The 20787-nt window shown below is 44.8% G+C and overlaps 1 protein-coding gene across 4 annotated transcripts in view; it reads left to right on the top strand.

The window, feature by feature from the left end:
- LOC126262594 (3-hydroxy-3-methylglutaryl-coenzyme A reductase) overlaps positions 1–20787 on the top strand; it is a 436833-nt gene that overhangs the window by 314662 nt on the left and 101384 nt on the right. For all 4 annotated transcript variants that reach the window (XM_049959331.1, XM_049959334.1, XM_049959335.1 and 1 more), the window contains 2 exons: positions 10084–10265; positions 17181–17295. In XM_049959331.1, the coding sequence (XP_049815288.1) occupies positions 10104–10265; positions 17181–17295 (277 nt within the window). In that variant the 5' untranslated portion in view covers positions 10084–10103. The remainder of the gene's footprint in view (positions 1–10083; positions 10266–17180; positions 17296–20787) is intronic.

Raw genomic sequence — 20787 nt, 5'->3', positions numbered from 1 at the left:
GATCCATCTGGACTGAGCAATGGTAATCCACGTCCTCGGACAGTTGCCGGAAGCACTTGAGGGATTAATTCGTGCGCTCGTGTTTTGCAGATATGAGACATTTGGACATATTGAATTAGGATTCACATCTCTGACGCTTCATACACTTACCATGGTGAAATTAACATTACGGCGAATTGAAACAGAAAAGGTATTCGAGAGTAAGATGCTAGAATTGATTTCGAGACAGCAAATGAATTTTTGGGCTAAGAGCACGTCAAATGCCAGAAATGCAAACTCGTAATGTTCCCGAATGGTACTGTGTGTTCGCAGCATTTCTCTCTACCTAATCCTGAACGGCATTTTGAAATGAAACGCGGCATTTACCGATGGCTAATACTTGCACAGAATTAGGTATCGCTTTTCGTCTCACGATTTGCCACATATCGAATACAGAATCGTGCGCTGCTTTCTGAATATTCGTCACACTGATTTCCTCATGCTAGTGCAGATAATGGAAAATAAATAATTCATTATAGAATTATACATCGTGTACAGAATTTAACCGGACACAAACAAAATCTGTATTCCGAAAAGTGATCTGTAATTTATTTTTAAAAGTAATGTCATTTCCTTTTATTGGTTATTATCAGCTTATTTATATCTGCCGCTTGGGGTAGCCGCGCGGTCTAGGGCGTCTTGTCGCGGTCCGGGCGACTGCCCCTGTCGGAGGTTAGAGTCCTCACTCGGGCATGGGTGTGTGTGTGTGTTGTCCTTAGCGTAAGTTAGTTTAAGTTGGATTAAGCAGTGCGTAAGCGTAGGGACCGGTGGCCTCAGCAGTTTAGTCCCTTAAGACCTTACCACAAATTTCCAAAATTTTCCTAATACAGATGAAGTCAAAATATTCGCATTAGCGAATTTATTTCGAATTAATTTTGTGCGGCTGTCGATCGTTAATAATGCCTGATTCTTTCAGACATGGAAGCAAACAACATAACCCCTTTGCAAGCTGGATAAATCACATTTGCTACTTGGACTTGGATTGTGTGTGTAGTCCCGGGCCGGCTGAAGTGGCCGTGCGGTTAAAGGCGCTGCAGTCTGGAACCGCAAGACCGCTACGGTCGCAGGTTCGAATCCTGCCTCGGGCATGGATGTTTGTGATGTCCTTAGGTTAGTTAGGTTTAACTAGTTCTAAGTTCTAGGGGACTAATGACCTCAGCAGTTGAGTCCCATAGTGCTCAGAGCCATTTGAACCATTTTTGTAGTCCCGGAATAACTTTAATTGTTGCTTCTAGGTGACGGTTTTACTTTGCTGGTTTTGAAACGAAAGTTTTCACTGACACGGTCTAAAAGAGGAATTTATCCCTATTGTTGAATCTAGATATTTCAAGAATTTTGTTTGTAGATTTGCTTTGGATACATACAATTGTGAAGAGGTCCGCTGTTTGCAGATGTAAGTTGCACAAATAATTGTAGATGAGGGCCGTAGGTAACTCAGTTATTTATACTGCAGCTGCAACTAAGTTAGATCAACAGTGAACGCAGATAGTGTTAACTTTTTAACGGAAATAAGGTACCTCTGCCAGTGGAATTTGTGAACAACAGGAGAATAAGGAGTTTATTAGATTGTGGGCTCTGTGGCAAATAGCTAATGAAATACGAGGCAGAGAATGGTTGACATGATAGAAGGCAGCCAGCTAACTACGGTTGCGACTGCTCCGATTTCGCTTAATTCAGATAGAAATGATATAATTGTATAAAGAAAAGAAAGTGACGCCAGAAACGTGAAAATTAAAGACAAAAATGGTAAAGCTAAGTAATTTATATTCCGGTACTGTAGACGGTCTGTCGCTCGCTTGCAGTGAGAAGAAACTAGTCTGGAAATGTGATTTGATAGGCTGGGAGCACGGGTAATAAATGTGTAGTCCGAAAGAAAACAAGTGAGCGAGCTTGCACAGGTTAGAGCGCTTGTTTTAACAATGTTTCAAACCGGTCAGGTTACATTTAATGTCTGCAGCGCCCTTAATGTTTACAAGAGTAAAGACTAAACTATTTCTCAGTTTGTGAAGCATTAGAAAACTAATAAGTTGCACGGGTGTTAACGCTATCGGCTCAAGGATTCCAACAGTTGACGCAGATTTGTAGAGAACTGGCGCATTATGTAGTAGCTGCTGCGCTTTTGGAATGATAGCTGCACTACGTTTTCTTGAGAATGCCTCTTCCTCATAACCCTAACTCGATGTAATGCGTTTCAAAGTTTCATATTCATGAAGCGGAAGTACAAAGGATGATTAGTTGCTTACCGCTAGTCTGTCTCATGCGCTCGTATTCCACTCATGATCTTTGAGACACTGGGAAATTCCGCTTTCACTGGATCACGTAGTGGTTGTCGTCATCAAGAGATTGCAGAGCAATTGCTAGCACCCGTCACTTCGTGATATATTCTGTTCTTCACGCGAACTGATAAGTATCGAGAGGGTTTACTGCGTGGGAATCCCTTTGAGAGTCGCAGAGTGGAGACATACACTTACCGCCAAACCCTTTCGGTTTGTATGATATAAAATCTTAAAGTATCGTCTAATTGTCTACTAGTCCCTGCGTACCAGAAACGCATTTGTCTGAGCAGAGCAGTAGGGCAAAAACGGAATTGCGCCTCAAAGCACAAGTGAGCAATATGTAGAGACCTTTCTGTCAGAAGATTAGATTGTGGTTCCAGCTCAAGGTATCACAATCTACAGTTACTCAGAATCACCAAGCCTCTGGTTCTGCGTATATATGTGTGAGAGTGGTAGTAGCTGTAATATACTTTAAAAAAAAATCCGACGCACCACGAAGGAATTATCCGAATGGAAACATAGAGTAGATATGATGTACATGTACAAACAAACAAATTATACAATTTTAAAGAAAATTGGTTGGTTTATAGAACAGAAAGAGCTTCACAAATTGAATAAGTCACTATCGCGTTGGTCCACTTCTGGCCCTTACGCAAGCAGTTCTTCGGCTCGGCATTGATCGATAGAGTTGTTGGATGACCTCTTGAGGGATATCGTGCCACATTCTGTCCTACTGGCTTGTTAGATCGTCAAAATCACGAGCTATTTGGAGGATCCTGCCCATAATGCTCCAAACGTTCTCAGTTGGGAATAGATCCAGCGACCTTCCTGGCGAAGTTAGTGTTTGGCAAGCAGTGTAAACTCTCGCAGTGTGCGGGCGGGCATTATCTAATTGAAATGTAAGCTCAGGATGGCTTGCCATGAAGGGCAACAAAACGGGGCCTAGACTATCATCAACGTACCGATTTTCTGTGAGGGTGCTGTGGATGAAATCCAAACGGGTCCAGCTCTGCAACGAAATAGCACCCAAGACCACCATTCCTGGTGTTGGGTCGTATGGTCAGCGACACTGTTCGGGGCGTCTCCAGAGATGGCTTCGCTGGTCATCACGGCTCGATTCGAAGCGGGACTCATCACTGAGGACAATTCTACACCAATCAGTTAGATTCCAGGTCCCATAACCAGCGAAGACGTCCCCAGACAGCTGTGAGATATCAACCTGACTGTCGACGGCCATAGGGCCTGACTGCCAAGAGTGCTGGTCTGGGGTGTCAGGTCTTTTCATAGCAGGATCTCTTTGGTTGTCAGCTGCAGCACCTGTACGCCAGAACGGTACGTCGACGTTATTCCACGCCTTATTTTATTGCTCTACATGGCAAGCCATCTTGAGCTTACATTTCAGCAAGATAATGCCTGCTCGCATGCTTCTACTGCTTGTCTTCGCGCTTGCTAAACCCTACTTTGTCCAACAAGGTCGCTGAATGTCTCCCCAATTGAGAACGTTTGGAACATCACGGGCAGGGCCCTCCAACCAGCTGGGATTTTGACGATCTATCGCGCCAATTGGACAGAATTTGGCGCATCTCTCAGGATGACATCAATGCCAAGCCGAATAACTGCTTACATAAGAGCCTGAGGTGGACCAAAGCGTTATTAACTTGGTCAATTTGTGAAGCTCTTACTCTTGGCCGGCCGATGTGGCCGAGCGGTTCTAGGCGCTTCAGTCTGGAACCGCGCAACCGCTACGGTCGCAGGTTCGAATCCTGCCTCGGGCATGGATGTGTGTGATGTCCTTAGGTTTAAGTAGCTCTAAGTCTAGGAGACTGATTGCCTCAGATGTTAAGTTCCATAATGCTCAGAGCCATTTGAACCATTTTTTACTTATCCTTGAATAAAAGATTCAATTTTACTCAGAGTGTAACATTTGTTTGTCATTACGTCTACATCACATCTACCAAGCGTTTCTCGTAAGGAGTAACACGCAGCGCGCTAGTTTGCGGGACAGGGACGTGAACCAAACCCAGCTCGAATCCTCGCGGCGAATTAACGACCGTGGCCGTTTCACCAACCAAGTGGTTTTTAGGCGATTTCCCGCACTCCGTTAGGCAAATGCTGAGTTGGTCCCAGATTTCCGTCTCCGAAAATATGATATACAAATACTTATAATACGATCAGACACAGAAGAAAGTTTTCACAATTCAGACAGGTGTCGCACACGAATTCCCTCCGTTAGTTAACTGCCGCGAGAAGAAGGACATCCGCCCATAAAGTTAAATAAATTTGTCAAATATTGAACACCGCAGGCCCCGTACTAAGTGATATTAATGCTTAGAAGAAGAAGCTTTTCAAGTTGGAGCGCTTTGCGGTGTGAGTTGCCCCTGTTCGGACAAGTGTACGCCGCCCGCTGTACACTAAGGGTTTGCTTCTAGCATAACTGTGGAATCGTGTAGAGCTCTCAGAATAATAACTGGACAGCCAGCCTTCTTTCCAGGCACCTCCCCATTGTCATGCTTTCAGAGGAACTGACCTCGGAGCGCTGTTCAGACAATGCATTATTTATGTGGAAGAGCCGCCTTCGTTAACGCGTAATCTCTGCGGTGAATGATACATATGCTGTGACAAAAAGTGTTAGGAGCAGGTGCGTTTATCCACTTGTTTGTTTTTGCCCTGCCATTGAGCGAATGTTAACAGAAGGACTTCGCTTTAGAAATCGCACAGTGACAGGGAAAAGTCTGCACGCAACTCATTAGAAATTCACCTCCGACGAAGACAGACTAAATAGCTAAAACAGGATGACTTGAAGGTGTGGCAGAGGTTTAGCAGGGCTTAATACACTCCTGGAAATTGAAATAAGAACACCGTGAATTCATTGTCCCAGGAAGGGGAAACTTTATTGACACATTCCTGGGGTCAGATACATCACATGATCACACTGACAGAACCACAGGCACATAGACACAGGCAACAGAGCATGCACAATGGCGGCACTACTACAGTGTATATCCACCTTTCGCAGCAATGCAGGCTGCTATTCTCCCATGGAGACGATCGTAGAGATGCTGGATGTAGTCCTGTGGAACGGCTTACCATGCCATTTCCACCTGGCGCCTCAGTTGGACCAGCGTTCGTGCTGGACGTGCAGACCGCGTGAGACGACGCTTCATCCAGTCCCAAACATGCTCAATGGGGGACAGATCCGGAGATCTTGCTAGCCAGGGTAGTTGACTTACACCTTCTAGAGCACGTTGGGTGGCACGGGATACATGCGGACGTGCATTGTCCTGTTGGAACAGCAAGTTCCCTTGCCGGTCTAGGAATGGTAGAACGATGGGTTCGATGACGGTTTGGATGTACCGTGCACTATTCAGTGTCCCCTCGACGATCACCAGTGGTGTACGGCCAGTGTAGGAGATCGCTCCCCACACCATGATGCCGGGTGTTGGCCCTGTGTGCCTCGGTCGTATGCAGTCCTGATTGTGGCGCTCACCTGCACGGCGCCAAACACGCATACGACCATCATTGGCACCAAGGCAGAAGCGACTCTCATCGCTGAAGACGACACGTCTCCATTCGTCCCTCCATTCACGCCTGTCGCGACACCACTGGAGGCGGGCTGCACGATGTTGGGGCGTGAGCGGCAGACGGCCTAACGGTGTGCGGGACCGTAGCCCAGCTTCATGGAGACGGTTGCGAATGGTCCTCGCCGATACCCCAGGAGCAACAGTGTCCCTAATTTGCTGGGAAGTGGCGGTGCGGTCCCCTACGGCACTGCGTAGGATCCTACGGTCTTGGCGTGCATCCGTGCGTCGCTGCGGCCCGGTCCCAGGTCGACGGGCACGTGCACCTTCCGCCGACCACTGGCGACAACATCGATGTACTGTGGAGACCTCACGCCCCACGTGTTGAGCAATTCGGCGGTACGTCCACCCGGCCTCCCGCATGCCCACTATACGCCCTCGCTCAAAGTCCGTCAACTGCACATACGGTTCACGTCCAAGCTGTCGCGGCATGCTACCAGTGTTAAAGACTGCGATGGAGCTCCGTATGCCACGGCAAACTGGCTGACACTGACGGCGGCGGTGCACAAATGCTGCGCAGCTAGCGCCATTCGACGGGCAACACCGCGGTTCCTGGTGTGTCCGCTGTGCCGTGCGTGTGATCATTGCTTGTACAGCCCTCTCGCAGTGTCCGGAGCAAGTATGGTGGGTCTGACACACCGGTGTCAATGTGTTCTTTTTTCCATTTCCAGGAGTGTAGATGGTTGAGGTATTCTATCTCGAGAGGTTTGCAACTCGTAAATCGGGGCGGCCGGAGGATGGACGTGTGTGTGTGTGTGTGTGTGTGTGTGTGTGTGTGTGTGTGTGTGTGTGTGTGTGTGTGTGGAGGGGGCGAAATTGCAGCTCACCATCAACCGTGTTTATTAGCTTAAGGATATTTCAAGAGACTCGAGGTATTGATTCGGTACTTCTTATTCCTCTCGTTCGGCACATTTTTTTCCCAACAGGCTGTTTGTATCCCTGTCGCGGCGACAGATTAGATTTCATTCTCTTATTAGGTACGCCGGTACGTTTCGTTATCCACGTGCACTGGTACTGCCTGCGCGCTCCTCTGCAGTACACATAAAGGATAGCTGGAACTCTTTCCAAATAAGTATCATTCCTAAATCGGTCTGTTCTACTTGCCTGTGATCTTTCTAAAATTTTCCGTCTGATAGAAAAGTACTCATTTGTCATGAAATACCATTAATAATACGTAATCGCAGATAATAAAGTATGACTTAATTTAATAGGAAGGTGGTTGACAGATGCGTTAGATTAAAAACGTTGTCGTTAGTTTTAGAGCCCTGTGCTGAAGGACATAAGGTGACAGTTACCATCGGTGGTCCTGTTGTCCTTATCGAAGATGAACAAGAATCGTCTGAAATAATGTGCAACACACGTACTAATGTGACCTACCACACGCGTAATTCAAACTTGTTGAGGCACTGACCGAGTAACAGCGTCATTTCGAAGCAACGTCTGGACAAGCTTCTAGTAGTCGTCTTCAGCGTGTCTCCCATTGCGTGAAGATATAAGAGAAACTTTTATTGGCCTAAAAACCAGAGAGGGTTTCATTAGTGAAATTTGGCGAGATAAATCTGCATTCTGGCATTGCATTCGTATTCGTCAATACAGAGGGATACATCTTAATTGGACCAGCGATCTATTAAGGCCACAGTTCAGCAAGACTCCAGTAGATTCTTGGAGTCCTCATTTGGCTGTGTTGTTTGCTCTCGTGAACTTCAGTCGGAATTGCAATTCCATGCAGCTCTGCACGCCAGTCTGTCCTATGCAATCCTCTTCATCTCTACATAAGTACTATACCCTCCACCTGATTTTTGTATTCATGCCAGATCTCCTACTACAGTTTTTACCCCAAGCACATTCTTCCATTGCCAAACTGACAATGCTTTGATGCCTTAGGATGTGTCAAATAAACCTAGCCCTTCCTTTAGTCAAGTGATGCTATAAACCTTTCCCCAATTCGATTCAGTACCTAGTCATTAATTACTAGATCTACCCATCTAATCTTCAGCATTCTTCTACAGCACCACATTCAAAAGATTTTATTCTCTTCTTGTCTCAACTGCTTATCGTTCTCGTTCTACTTCCGTGTAAGGATTCACTTCAGACAAATGCCTTCAGAAAAGACTTTCTAACAATTAAATTTGTATGTGATGTTAACAAATATCTGTTTTTCGGAAACACTTTTCTTTCTATTGCCAGTCTCTATTTAAATTCCTCTTTGCTTTGGCCAGAATCACTTATTTTGCAGCCCAAATAGCAAACCTCATACTGGTATATTGCTTCTAGTGTGCCATTTCGTAATCTAATCGCGTCAGCACCACATCATTTAATTGGACTACATTCCATTGCCTTTATTACTTTTGTTGTATTTATCTCATAATCTTCAAGACACTGTGCATTCTATTCAACTACTCTTTCAAGTCCTTTGTTGTTTTCGATGTAATTGCAGTGTTGTCGGCGCACCATACTTAAATTCTTCGCCCTTGAATTCCCTATTCAGGTTTCTTCTTGGTTACTTTTATAGGTTGATAAATATCAGCGATAAGTTACGATCGTGACTCACCATTTCTTCCCTTTCATGCCTTTCGAGTAATATAACTGCTATCTGGTTTCTGTACAAGTTGTAGATAACCTTTCATTACATATATTTTGTTTGATTATATACGGCTGAAACAAGTAGATCGATCAATCCGGTTATGCAAAAAGCCGATCGCACGACGCTAAACAGCTTCCTTATCCGTTAGGCGTTGCTTTGGTTTTAGTTACTTCCGTATGTGTCCTTCTTTGTGCCATTGGTTGGGGCTGTTGACCTTCTCCACGGAGCATTTACTGTTAACCGCTGTTGAGTATTGCATGCCAGTATCATTTGTGTACTCCTCAACTTTTCACGTATCAGAGCTTTGACACATTCAGTCAGGATGTGAATAGTAATGACACGCGGACTATCGTAATTAAACTGATAAACATTCAGGTATTTTTGACAATGTTTTTAGTTGCCAGCTTCATCCACAATGAACATTATAGACTGAAAAGTGCTTGCAGATTAAAACTGGGGCTCGAGACTGGAAACTTTGCCTTTCGTGAGCAAGTACTGAACCCACTGAGCCATCTAGTCACGTCCTCACAGTACCTGTCGCGTGAGTAGTACCTAAATGACTCAGCCGCTGGAGTATTTACCCAAAAAGAGGGAGGTTACGGGTTTGAGTCACGGTACAACACACAGTTTTAATCTGCCGAGGAGTTAAAATCAGTACATACTCCTCTGCAAAGTGTCACTCTGCAGAGGAGTGTGTACTGATTTTTAACTGCTCGGCAGATTAAAACTGTGTGCTGTACCGTGACCCAAACCCGGAACCTCCCTCTTCATTGTAGACCCTTACAGGCTATTTAATCTCACAATTTGACACCAGAGATATGTCGTCTATAAATATAAAGTGGTTGTGGGTAGATACTGAAAGGGCTTGTCTCAGTCTCCCTCCTTTCCCTTCTCCCCGCCTTCTCTTCCCATATTGCGCTATCTACCAATTGTTGAATAACTAGTAGGTCAAGTTATCGCATTTCTCCGAAATGGATTGGCTTCTGTAAATAATGAAGGCAAATTCTGGGATAATTCCTGCGTAAATGGCATGAGCGACTGCTCAAGTGATTCTTGTTCAGAATCTGACCTAATTCTTGTCGAAATGTCAAATTCTATACTTCCTACCCACGACGAACTGCAGGCATATTAGTTGCTTCTGTTCTGTCAGTGTATTTGGGTCACCAATGTTCCTGCAATTGGCCGCGCGAGATTAGCCGAGCGGTCTCAGGCGCTGCAGTCGTGGACTGTGCGGCTGGTCCCGGCGGAGGTTCGAGTCCTCCCTCGGGCATGTGTGTGTATGTTGGTCCTTAGGATAATTCAGTGTGTAAGCTTAGGGACTGATGACCTTAGCATTTAAGTCCCATAGGATTTCACACACATTTGTACATTTGTTCCTGCAATTCATAGCAAAATCTCTCAGAATGCACTCATTTTTTGAAGCTGTGGCTCATTTGGGTACAATTTTTGGTGAACCATTCTCGTAGTACAGTGAATTGTCGGAAAATGTTTGGAAGGTCGGTGGCACCCTGACGTTTCCCACAGATAAGTTACATGTTTTCAGTTCAACAGCGGCAGAGACGGGCACAGCAGTTTTAAGCAGCGTGTGTGTATGCTCTTGTTGCAGATAGCGACAGCTAGTGCGAGATGGCGGCATCGCGAGTGTTCAGCGCGCACGGCGAGCTGTGCGCCAGCCACCCGTGGGAGGTGATCGTGGCGACGCTGACGCTGGCCATCAGCATGCTGACGGTGGAGCAGCGCGCCTCGAGGCTGCCCGTCGCCGCGCCGGCCGCCGCCTCACAGGCAGAGGTCAGTCTCGCTCGCCGAGAGCGCAGCGCACAACACGCTGAGCACAAAAGTCATGCGACAGCGATATATACACTACAGGCCATTAAAATTTCTACACCAAGAAGAAATGCAGATGATAAACAGGTATTCATTGGACAAATACAGGGTGATTCAAAAAGAATACCACAACTTTAGGAATTTAAAACTCTGCAACGACAAAAGGCAGAGCTAAGCACTATCTGTCGGCGAATTAAGGGAGCTATAAAGTTTCATTTAGTTGTACATTTGTTCGCTTGAGGCGCTGTTGACTAGACGTCAGCGTCAGTTGATGCTAAGATGGCGACCGCTCAACAGAAAGCTTTTTGTGTTATTGAGTACGGCAGAAGTGAATCGACGACAGTTGTTCAGCGTGCATTTCGAACGAAGTATGGTGTTAAACCTCCTGATAGGTGGTGTATTAAACGTTGGTATAAACAGTTTACAGAGAATGGGTGTTTGTGCAAAGGGAAAAGTTCTGGACGGCCGAGAACGAGTGATTGTGTTTAGTGATGAAGCAACTTTCCACACTAACGGGAAAGTCAACCGTCACAATGTCTGTATATGGGGCACTGAGAATCCGCGGGAAACAACTCAGTATGAACGTGACTCGCCTAAGGTGAACGTTTTCTGTGCCATTTCAGCCAATAAACTTTTTGGTCCCTTTTTCTTCGAAGGTGCTACTGTAACTGGACTACAGTATCTGGAGATGTTAGAGAATTGGCTGTTCCCTCAGCTCGAACAAGAAGCACAACAATTCATATTTCAGCAGGATGGAGCGCCACCACATTGGCACTTATCTGTCCGTACCTGAACGTCAACTACCCGAGGCGATGGATCGGCCGCCAGGCAGCCCGTGACAGAGCACTTCATCACTGGCCTCCAAGAAGCCGTGATCTTACCCCCTGCGATTTTTTCTTATGGGGGTATGTTAAGGATATGGTGTTTCGGCCACGTCTCCCAGCCACCATTGATGATTTGAAACGAGAAATAACAACAGCTGTCCAAACTGTTACGCCTGATATGCTACAGAGAGTGTGGAACGAGTTGGAGTATCGGGTTGATATTGCTCGAGTGTCTGGAGGGGGCCATATTGAACATCTCTGAACTTGTTTTTGAGTGAAAAAAACCTTTTTAAATACTCTTTGTAATGATGTATAACAGAAGGTTATATTATGTTTCTTTCATTAAATACACATTTTTAAAGTTGTGGTATTCTTTTTGAATCACCCTGTATATTACACTAGAACTGACATGTGATTACATTGTCGCGCAATTTGGGTGCATAGATACCGAGAAATCAGTACTTTGGGTGCATAGATACCGAGAAATCAGTACCCAGAACAACCACCTCTGGCCGAAATCACGGCGTTGATTCGCCTGGGCATTGAGTCAAACAGAGCTTGGATGGCGTGTACAGGTACAGCTGCCCATGCAGCTTCAACACGATACCACAGTTCATCAAGAGTAGTGACGTATTGTGACGAGCCAGTTTCTCGGCCACCATTGACCAGACGTTTTCAATTGGTGAGAGATCTGGAGAATGTGCTGGCCAGGGCAGCAGTCGAACATTTTCTGTATCCAGAAAGGCCCGTACAGTACGTGCAACATCCGGCCGTGCATTATCCTGCTGAAATGTAGGATTTCGCAGGGATCGAATGAAGTGTAGAGCCACGGGTCGTAACACATCTGAAATGTAACGTCCACTGTTCAAAGTGCTGTCAATGCGAACAAGAGGTGACCGAGACGTGTAACCAATGGCACCCCATACCATCACGCCGGGTGATACGCCAGTATGGCGATGACGAATGCACGCTTCCAATGTGCGTTCACCGCGATGTCCCCAAACACGGATGCGACCATCATGATGCTGTAAACAGAACCTGGATTCATCCGAAAAAATGACGTTTTGCCATTAGGGCACCCAGGTTCATCGTTGAGTACACCATCGCAGGCGCTCCTGTCTGTGATGCAGCGTCAAGGGTAACCGCAGCCATGGTCTCTGAGCTGATAGTCCATGCTGCTGCAAACGTCGTCGAACTGTTCGTGTAGATGGTTGTTGTCTTGTAAACGTCCCCATCTGTTGACTCAGGGATCGAGACGTGGCTGCAGGATCCGTTACAGCCACGCGGATAAGATGCCTGTCATCTCGACTGCTAGTGATACGAGGCCTTTGGGATCCAGCACGGCATTCCGTATTACCCTTCTGAACTCACCGATTCCATATTCTGCTAACAGTCATTGGATCTCTACCAACGTGGGCAGCAATGTCGCGATACGATAAACCGCAATCGCGATAGACTACAACCCGACCTTTATCAAAGTCGGAAACGTGATGGTATGCAATTCTCCTCCTTACACGAGACATCACAACAACGTTTCACCAGGCAACGCCGGTCAAGTGCTGTTTGTGTACGAGAAATCGGTTGGAAACTTTCCTCATGTCAGCACGTTGTAGGTGTCGCCACCGGCGCCAACCTTGTGTGAAGGCTCTGAAAAGCTAATCATTTGCATATCACAGCATCTTCTTCCTGTCGATTAAATTTTTCATCTGTCCCACGTCATCTTCGTGGTGTAGCAATTTCAATGGCCAGTAGTGTATATGGCGGTAGTATCGCGTACACGTGGTATTGGCGGAACTATGGTTTACACTCAGGTGATTCATGTGAAAAGGTTTCCGACGCGATTATGGCAGCATGAAGGAAATTAAAAGACTTCGAACGCGGGATGGTAGTTGGACCGAGACGCATGGGACATTCCATTTCAGAAATCGTTAGGACATTCGGTATTCCTAGATTCACAGAGTCAACAATGTGCCGAGAATACCAAATTTTAGGTATTACTTCTCACCTCTCATCGACGGCCTTTACTTAACGACCGAGAGCAGCGGCGTTTGTATAGAGTTGTCAGTACTAACAGAACAAATAGCACTGCGAGAAATAACCGCAGAAAGAGTGGGACGTACGACCAAAGTATCCGTTAGCCCAGTGCGGTGAAAGTTGGCATTAATGGGCTATGGGACCAACAAACCAACGCGAGTGCCTTTGCTAACAGGACGACATCGCCTGCAGCGACTCTCCTGGGCTCGTGATCGTGCCAGTTGGACCTTAGACGACTGGAAAACCGTGGTCTTGTCAGATGAGTCCCAATTTCAAAAGAAGCCATGGACCCAAGTTGTCAACAAAGCACTGTGGACGTTTGTGGCGGCTCCATAATGGTGTGGGCTGTGTTTACGTGGAATGGACTGAGTTCTCCGGATGATCGACTACTTAGAGACCGTTGGCAGCCATTCACAGACTTGGATGTTCCCAAACAATGATCGCGATTTTATGGATGACAGTGCCCCATGCCACCGGCCCATAATTGTTCGTGGTTGGTTTGAAGAACATTCTGGACAATTAGAGCTATTGATTTGGCCACCCAGATCGCCCGACATGAAACCCATCAAACATATATGGGACGTAATCCAGAGATCAATTCGTGCACAAAATCCTGCACCACTCTCGCAGTTATGGGCGTCGGCTGTAGAGGCAGCATGGCTCATTATTTCTGCAGAGGACTTCCAACGACTTGTTGAGTCCATGCCACGTCGAGCGAAAGATGTCCGACAGGATATTAGGATTTTTTGACGTCAGTGTATAAGTTACCCCATTGGAGAGGAGCAGTGGGTGCGGTGGGCATTCCATTGTGAACGACCATCGTGCGGTAGGGGAGATGCAGTTTGGCAGCTGAAGCTTACTGATCGTATGAACAGGCTATGGCATTCCGACCAGTAATTCAACCAGTGTTCTGTAGACGTTCAAAGTCAATAGTTTCTCATCTGGATACCGAAAAAAATCGCTTAAACAAAAGATCAACCAATGCAACTCAAGATCGACCACGTATTGCAAGAAGGAAATCTCATAAAACAAATACTTATGTAAATAAAAATAAATTTTTATTATAACACGTTTTTACTAGGGTTGTGGTAAAAGTAGACAGCAGTAATTTTTAGATCTCTTAATATTTATTTTTTAAAGAAACCATGTACATAATTGTAATGTACAGACTTTTCTCTCCACTTTTCAACATAGTCCCTATTTCTTTGCACACGTTTTCCGCATCGTTCTGCAAGTTTAAAGATACTTTTACTATAGAACTCCGTTCGAGCTGCACGAAGATACTGACCCGTAGTGTTGGCCATGCATCTGTTCCTTTGCAGAACTAGGATGATGGTAGGCGGAAGTGCCAAGTCGGGACTGTAGGGAGGATGTGCAGGAGTTTCCCACCCAAATGTTCTGATCTACTCCATTTTTCCACAGTGGTCTTCTTTCCAGGGTGCTTATCGCGCAATGCCGATATATCTGGATATAAAACTTCTGGCAGATTCAAGCTGTGTGCCGGACCGAGACTCGAAATCGGTACCTTTGCCTTTCGCGGGCAAGTTCTCTACCTACTGAGCTAACCAAGCAAGACTCACGAGCCGCCCTCACAGATTCAATTCTGCCAGTACCTTGTCTCGGTCCGGCACACAGTTTTCACCTGCCAGGAAGATTCATACCGGCGCACACTCCGCTGCAGAGTGAAAATTTCATTCTGGTTTCTGGATGTTGTGGGAAGCATTTATGGTTTGTCAGAGTTCAAGAAAATCAACCACAATGCAATCCTAAGCATTTCAGAAGACGCTACCCATAACCATTCCACCGGATCGCACTGTCTTCGCTTTCTTCTTCGATCCAAATGGTGCCATTCCATACTCTGGCGTTTCGTTTCAGGCTCGTAATGATGGAACCAGCTATCATCGCTTGTCCCAGTACCCGTAAAAAAATCATCACCTTCATTTCGAAATCTCTCAGAAGATTTTGACTAATAGTTCTCCGAAGTTTGTGGTCTTCGGTCAATAAACCTGGGACTTAACGGGCACAAACTTTTCCATAACCCAAGCTTTGAATCGTTTCTTGCATTGCACTGAGTCCTACTGCAAGCTTAGCAGGAATTTCATTCTCTGTGACATGCCTGTCTTCTCCAAGAACTCACCAACTCTTTCCTCTTTTCTTGTTGCGTTCCGTGGAGGCTGGTCGCGGGTGACCAGTACTAGGCTCATCGCGGGTACTCGTTTTCCCATCTTCGAAACGCTTCACCCACCAGCTAAAACTGCTTGCACCCATGCATATGTCTCCATATATATATGAGGTTCCATCTGAGAAGAGATTTTTTTTTACGTTTATTTATAGGATTTGAAAGTCTGTGTACAGACATCAGTTTCCTACAACACTGCGACAAAATTTTAAAAGGGAAAACTTGAAAAATTTTGCTCGAAAAATGAAATGATTTTCGGCGGCTGTTATGTACAACGCTGAAGTGCAGCAGTTGCCTGTAGCTGAATGAGTAGCATCGAAGTATTGTAATGGAAGATTAGCAAGTTCAAACCTCCTTAACATCAAATTATTTTTATTTAAATTCTATATTTTTTTCAAGTGGAAATTATAATAAACAAATATTGAATCGTACTTTTCTAATGAAAACATCATCATTTTATTTTCAATTACAGGTCACATGAAACAAATTAAAATTCGTTACAAACATGTGAAATGACTTACATACATCAGGTACAATCCAGAGTGAATTTCCATTCTGCCGCGTAGTGTGCACTGAAATGAAATTTCCTCGCATATTAAAACCAGACTAATCTGCCAGGAAGTTTCATCAATAACAGTGATGCATTTCGTATGCTCGTTTTTCCAAGGAGCGAAGAAAGAAGAAATTAGTAGGCATTAGGAGTCAATAGAGGCGAGAGAATACCCAGGAAAAGATGCATTTGCAGGCGACTAGTAGAGCTTTCTGCAAATAGAGTCCAGCCTTTTGGACTTTTATTTGAATCTACAAGTTGTTGACTACTGTCAGGGATACCTATAAAGATATTTGCGTTTTCACTTTTGCTCACAGTGCCCCTTTTACACGACTATATTAGTTTTTTTCTGTAAACATAATTCGTTCCACCAAGTACGGAAACGTGCTGATTTTTTGATGGACTACATTTCTATAAAATTTTGTGCATACGACCGCCAGACTTCATGGAGGCTCTTGCTGGTAGCGTAAAATTTCAGTTTTGCTTTTATCACGATCCAGAACACTAGGCTTTGTTTCGGTATTACCGCCGACTGTTGGCGAGGATAAATTGTAAGCATATATTCTTTTTTTTTAACTTGTCCATTGTCAGGCAGATGTGTTTCCAGTTTGTCTTTGAATATAACTTCACTGTCAATTAAATTCTTTGTGTGACTGGGTAGATTGTGAAATGTTTTCGCAATGATAAGTGATGGATGGTATTTATATATCAATGTTGCTGTTGTTTTCCAACCGTGAGTGATTGTTGACAGGACAATTCGTTAGAGGGTAACAGTACAGTGAGACTTGTCAATGCGCCCAACTTTTTAGAGTTATCTACAAGAGGTTTTAGATTGAAGAACGCCACACATTATCGTTATTGCACGCTTCTGAGCAACACACGTTTTTTCATCAGTGACACGTTACCTCTGAATATGATGTCATAAGAAATTATTTAATGAAAATGGCAAAAGTGAGTCGACTGCCTGACATTTTCATCTCCAAAATCAGATACCATCCGTTATTCATGTGTTACACAGTTTATGGGTTTAAGAAGAAACGTAACGCGTGGCTTCCGGTTCAGGTTCTTATCAACACAATCACCTAAAAATATAGAATATTCAGATTCATTTATCGATTTACATAGTGATGTACAGAACGCGTTGTGTGCGGTACCCGGATTATTTTGTATATTTAGTGTAATCGCAATTTTTTAAAATTAACTTGAGGGTGGCTCGTTTTTATTTAGGGTAGTCATCCGAGATGGACCATTTCCTATGCTTTATCCACGTCTATCGTACTTTTGTGTTGCAGGAGTACAGCGCAGCCGCCGACATGATCATGATGACGGTAATCCGCTGCGTCGCCGTTCTGTACTGCTACTACCAGTTCTGCAGGCTCCACAAGCTCGGTTCCAAATACATTCTCGGTGAGTACGGACACCGGGCATGCAAATGCAAATCGTTTTAATACCGTCCTTGGCAGCGTTTGTTGGCTCGCGAGCTTTTGTCCTTGTTTCTTCCTGTTTGTGTGATTACTCCCTGTACGATTCGTGTAGAATGCATTGTGTCCTTCTCTGTCCATAAATTAACGTCACTATCGTGTTGACTATAATTATTATTCTGTCAGACAACAACCTTGTCTCTCCCAAATTGTGGAACTCAGCCACCTTCGCCTCGACCGCTGTAGTAAATAAATTACAAATTATTACGGAACCTCAGTGTCAGAGCTATTTTCGGGGACGTAGTTGGCGAAGTAAAGATTAGATAATGGCAGTATGGCAATACTGAAAGGTAACGTTAATTTATTCTGTGTGTTCTACCAGGCTCAGCGTCAGGCTCTGGCGAAAGAGAGACATAATGCTCAGAATAAATGTTCATTCTTGTTCACCAAAATCGGCAGCAATAATTTTACTTCGCTACGGTAGCTTATCATTTTTTAACTTGTAAGAAACTGTCTTGTGGTTGAAGCTAATTTTTTGGTTCGTGTTACCTTTCAAATATTTAGTAATTGAAATAAGGTCGTGCTTTGAGCAAACACAGTTCTGTTCTTCAACACCCATACATACTTGGGTGTAGTTTCATCATCGCCAGTGGATTCATTTTATTTTCTGAATATCACATATTGTTGTTTGCTAATGACGGAAAGCTACACAAACAACAACATGTGATTAAGAAAATAAAATCAACTTACGGACGATGGTAAACTTCAGTGAAACATGTTTGGATGTTAGGAAGAAATTTGTGTTGGTTCAAGGCATGCTTGTATTAAGAAATCGCTTGTGCTTAGTGGGACTCTCATCTTCCTTGTGACATTTAATGTACTATCATTACATGCTGATTTCCCTGTACTTGTATCTGGTTTTATTGGTTAATTAATTTCGTTGAAAAAGTTACTCCCAAATACGTCATTGAGTTTGTACTTGGTCTACATGATTTTTGCGCGCTTAACTGTATGGTGACAGATATCGTAAACAGTACGAAGGATCAAGAAGCTCATCTAGATAAATAGTCTAGGATTTTTTGTTACCATTTTTTCTGTTGCTGCATCAGAATGAACAACAAAGATGCTGAAGGATTTGTATTCTAGCAGATATGTAGAGTCGCGACAAATGTGACCATAAAAACAAGACGACTTGTTGTTACACGCCGAAAGATTCGCCGGTTGTTTGTTTCCTGAATATTGGGAACAAATAAGTCACACATTGATCTCTATTATATTGGCAATGTTGAGAACGGAGTGCAATGAAGGCTAGTTTCAAGCATTATATCATGTTGTGTATTCTGTATAAACAGCAATAAAAGCATTTACCTGGGTTAACGCAATAACCTTCCCCTTAGTTATGTTTTGTAGGCGGAACATCGTGTACACAGACGGGAGCAGTTGTACACACATAGCGGAGATATTGCTGTTTACATGAGTCATCCCTCACGTTCGTAGAGCCTCGCGCGTTTCTGTGTAATTTTGCTCACGTGTCGCCACCATTTGGGTTTCTGGAGCACGACCTCTATAAAGACTTAAAATTCTGCACGCGCGTTACTCTGTACAGAGTCACGGACTGTTTCATGTATGCAGCTATAATTCACCCTCACGGGCGGTGCCGCCACAGCGATGACACAAAACGATGAGAATCAGGTACCGCTCAAGAAACTTAATAGTTCATACGTAGATACCTGGATCTGTCAGCATCATTTTTCTCTTTACGGGCTTGAAATGCATATCAAAATTCGCAAAAACAAGGTGATTCCAACCATTCCCTTACCTATAAAATCTAAAAAATCAAGTGAGAATTTTATCCAGAAAAAGCCTACAGAGACACTAAAGTACTTAATATGAAATTATTGTTGAGTGATGTCTTAAAGATTTATACATGCAGGCTGAGGCGAGAAATGAAAATTTGTACGAAGGCCGGGATTCGAACCCATGTCTCCTGCCCACTAGGGAGATGCACTAACAACTATGCCACAGTGGCTTCACACAACTTCACGCCTCAGCCCACTTTGCACTAGGGTAGTCCGTGCATCTGTGCAAAGCCACTGTTGTTGTAGTGGTTAGTGCATCTCCCTACTGAGCAGGAGACATGGCTTCGAATTCCAGCCTTGGTACAAATTTTCATTTCTCGCCTCAGCCTGCATATAAACGTCATAGATGATGAGACTTGAAAAGGTCTGTGGAATCATATAGTTTCGTCGATGTACCAGGCACAGAGGACCACATAACGCATATCGACCGCCTTGCCATCCAATGCGATATGGCTTCGTTTGGATGCGATATATAGGGGCATGGGATCAGCACACCGCACTCCGAGCCATTCCCGGCTTTCCAGGCCTCGGAGCCGCTAATTCTGATGCAAGTAGCCTCTCAGTTGGCGTCACGAGTCTCAGTGCACTCCGCCCCAGCCCTCTCAACAAGGAAAAATCCCTGGCAGTACTGGGAATTGAAGCCGTGTCCTCCACATGACAGTCAGAGACGCTGACCGCTCAGCTACTGAGACGGACTACGTGTTGAAGTACCATCTCTCGCCGAAGCGAATCTATGGACCGTGTTAAAACTGTGTGCTAGATTGGGGCTCGAACCCGGGTCTTCGCCTTTCACCGCCGGTACTTTCCAAACGGGCTGACCAGACACGTCGTCCAGAGTGACTCAGCCAGCCATTGCCTCATTCCCATTCTTCTTCGCAAGAAACTTTCCAGGCACCAGTGCGGGAACAGCAGCTGTGATGAAAGGGTAGGGGCGGAGGCTCGCTCGATCGCAGTATAGAGCTCGGTTTCAAATTGACCTTTTCTACTTTGCAGTGGCGTGTTCGCGTAAGTATATTGGTGAGCACTGAACTTCAGAATCGGTGGTCTGGCTGCGGTACACACGCTCAGCTCGCAAGATTTCTTTCGCGATGACGTGCTGTTAGTAACGAAACTGGATGTCGAATTAGAGGATGATATAAAGATATAAAATGTAAAACCCAATTCTACTGCACACTAGGCGGTAGGTATAAAATGTACAGTGTATTAAAAGAGCTGTTGCCGCAAAAGAAGAAAAGGCGACTTCAGTTATTAAGAAATTGATGTGATAGGCAAATACAATAAGACAGTAATACGAACCTAATCGGAAAACTGGGAAAGGGAAGTCTCACAGAAAGTCAGTCAGGCCGGCCGAGGTGGCCGAGCGGTTTTAGACGCTACAGTCTGGAACAGCGCGACTGCTACGATCGCAGGTTCGAATCCTGCCCCGGGCATGGATGTGTGTGTTGTCCTTAGGTTAGTTAGGTTTAAGTAGTTCTAAGTTCTACAGGACTGATGACCTCAGCAGTTAAGTCCCGTAGTGCTCTCAGCCATTTGAACCATTTTTGGAAAGTCAGTCAGGAAAACGTCAAATGACGATTCCAGTTACAAAGGGAACTAGTAATATTGGCAACTAGCAAAAA

Source organism: Schistocerca nitens, chromosome 6, assembly GCF_023898315.1.
Source record: "Schistocerca nitens isolate TAMUIC-IGC-003100 chromosome 6, iqSchNite1.1, whole genome shotgun sequence".
NCBI classification, from domain to species: domain Eukaryota; kingdom Metazoa; phylum Arthropoda; class Insecta; order Orthoptera; family Acrididae; genus Schistocerca; species Schistocerca nitens.
This window is presented reverse-complemented; position numbering and strand designations above follow the sequence as displayed.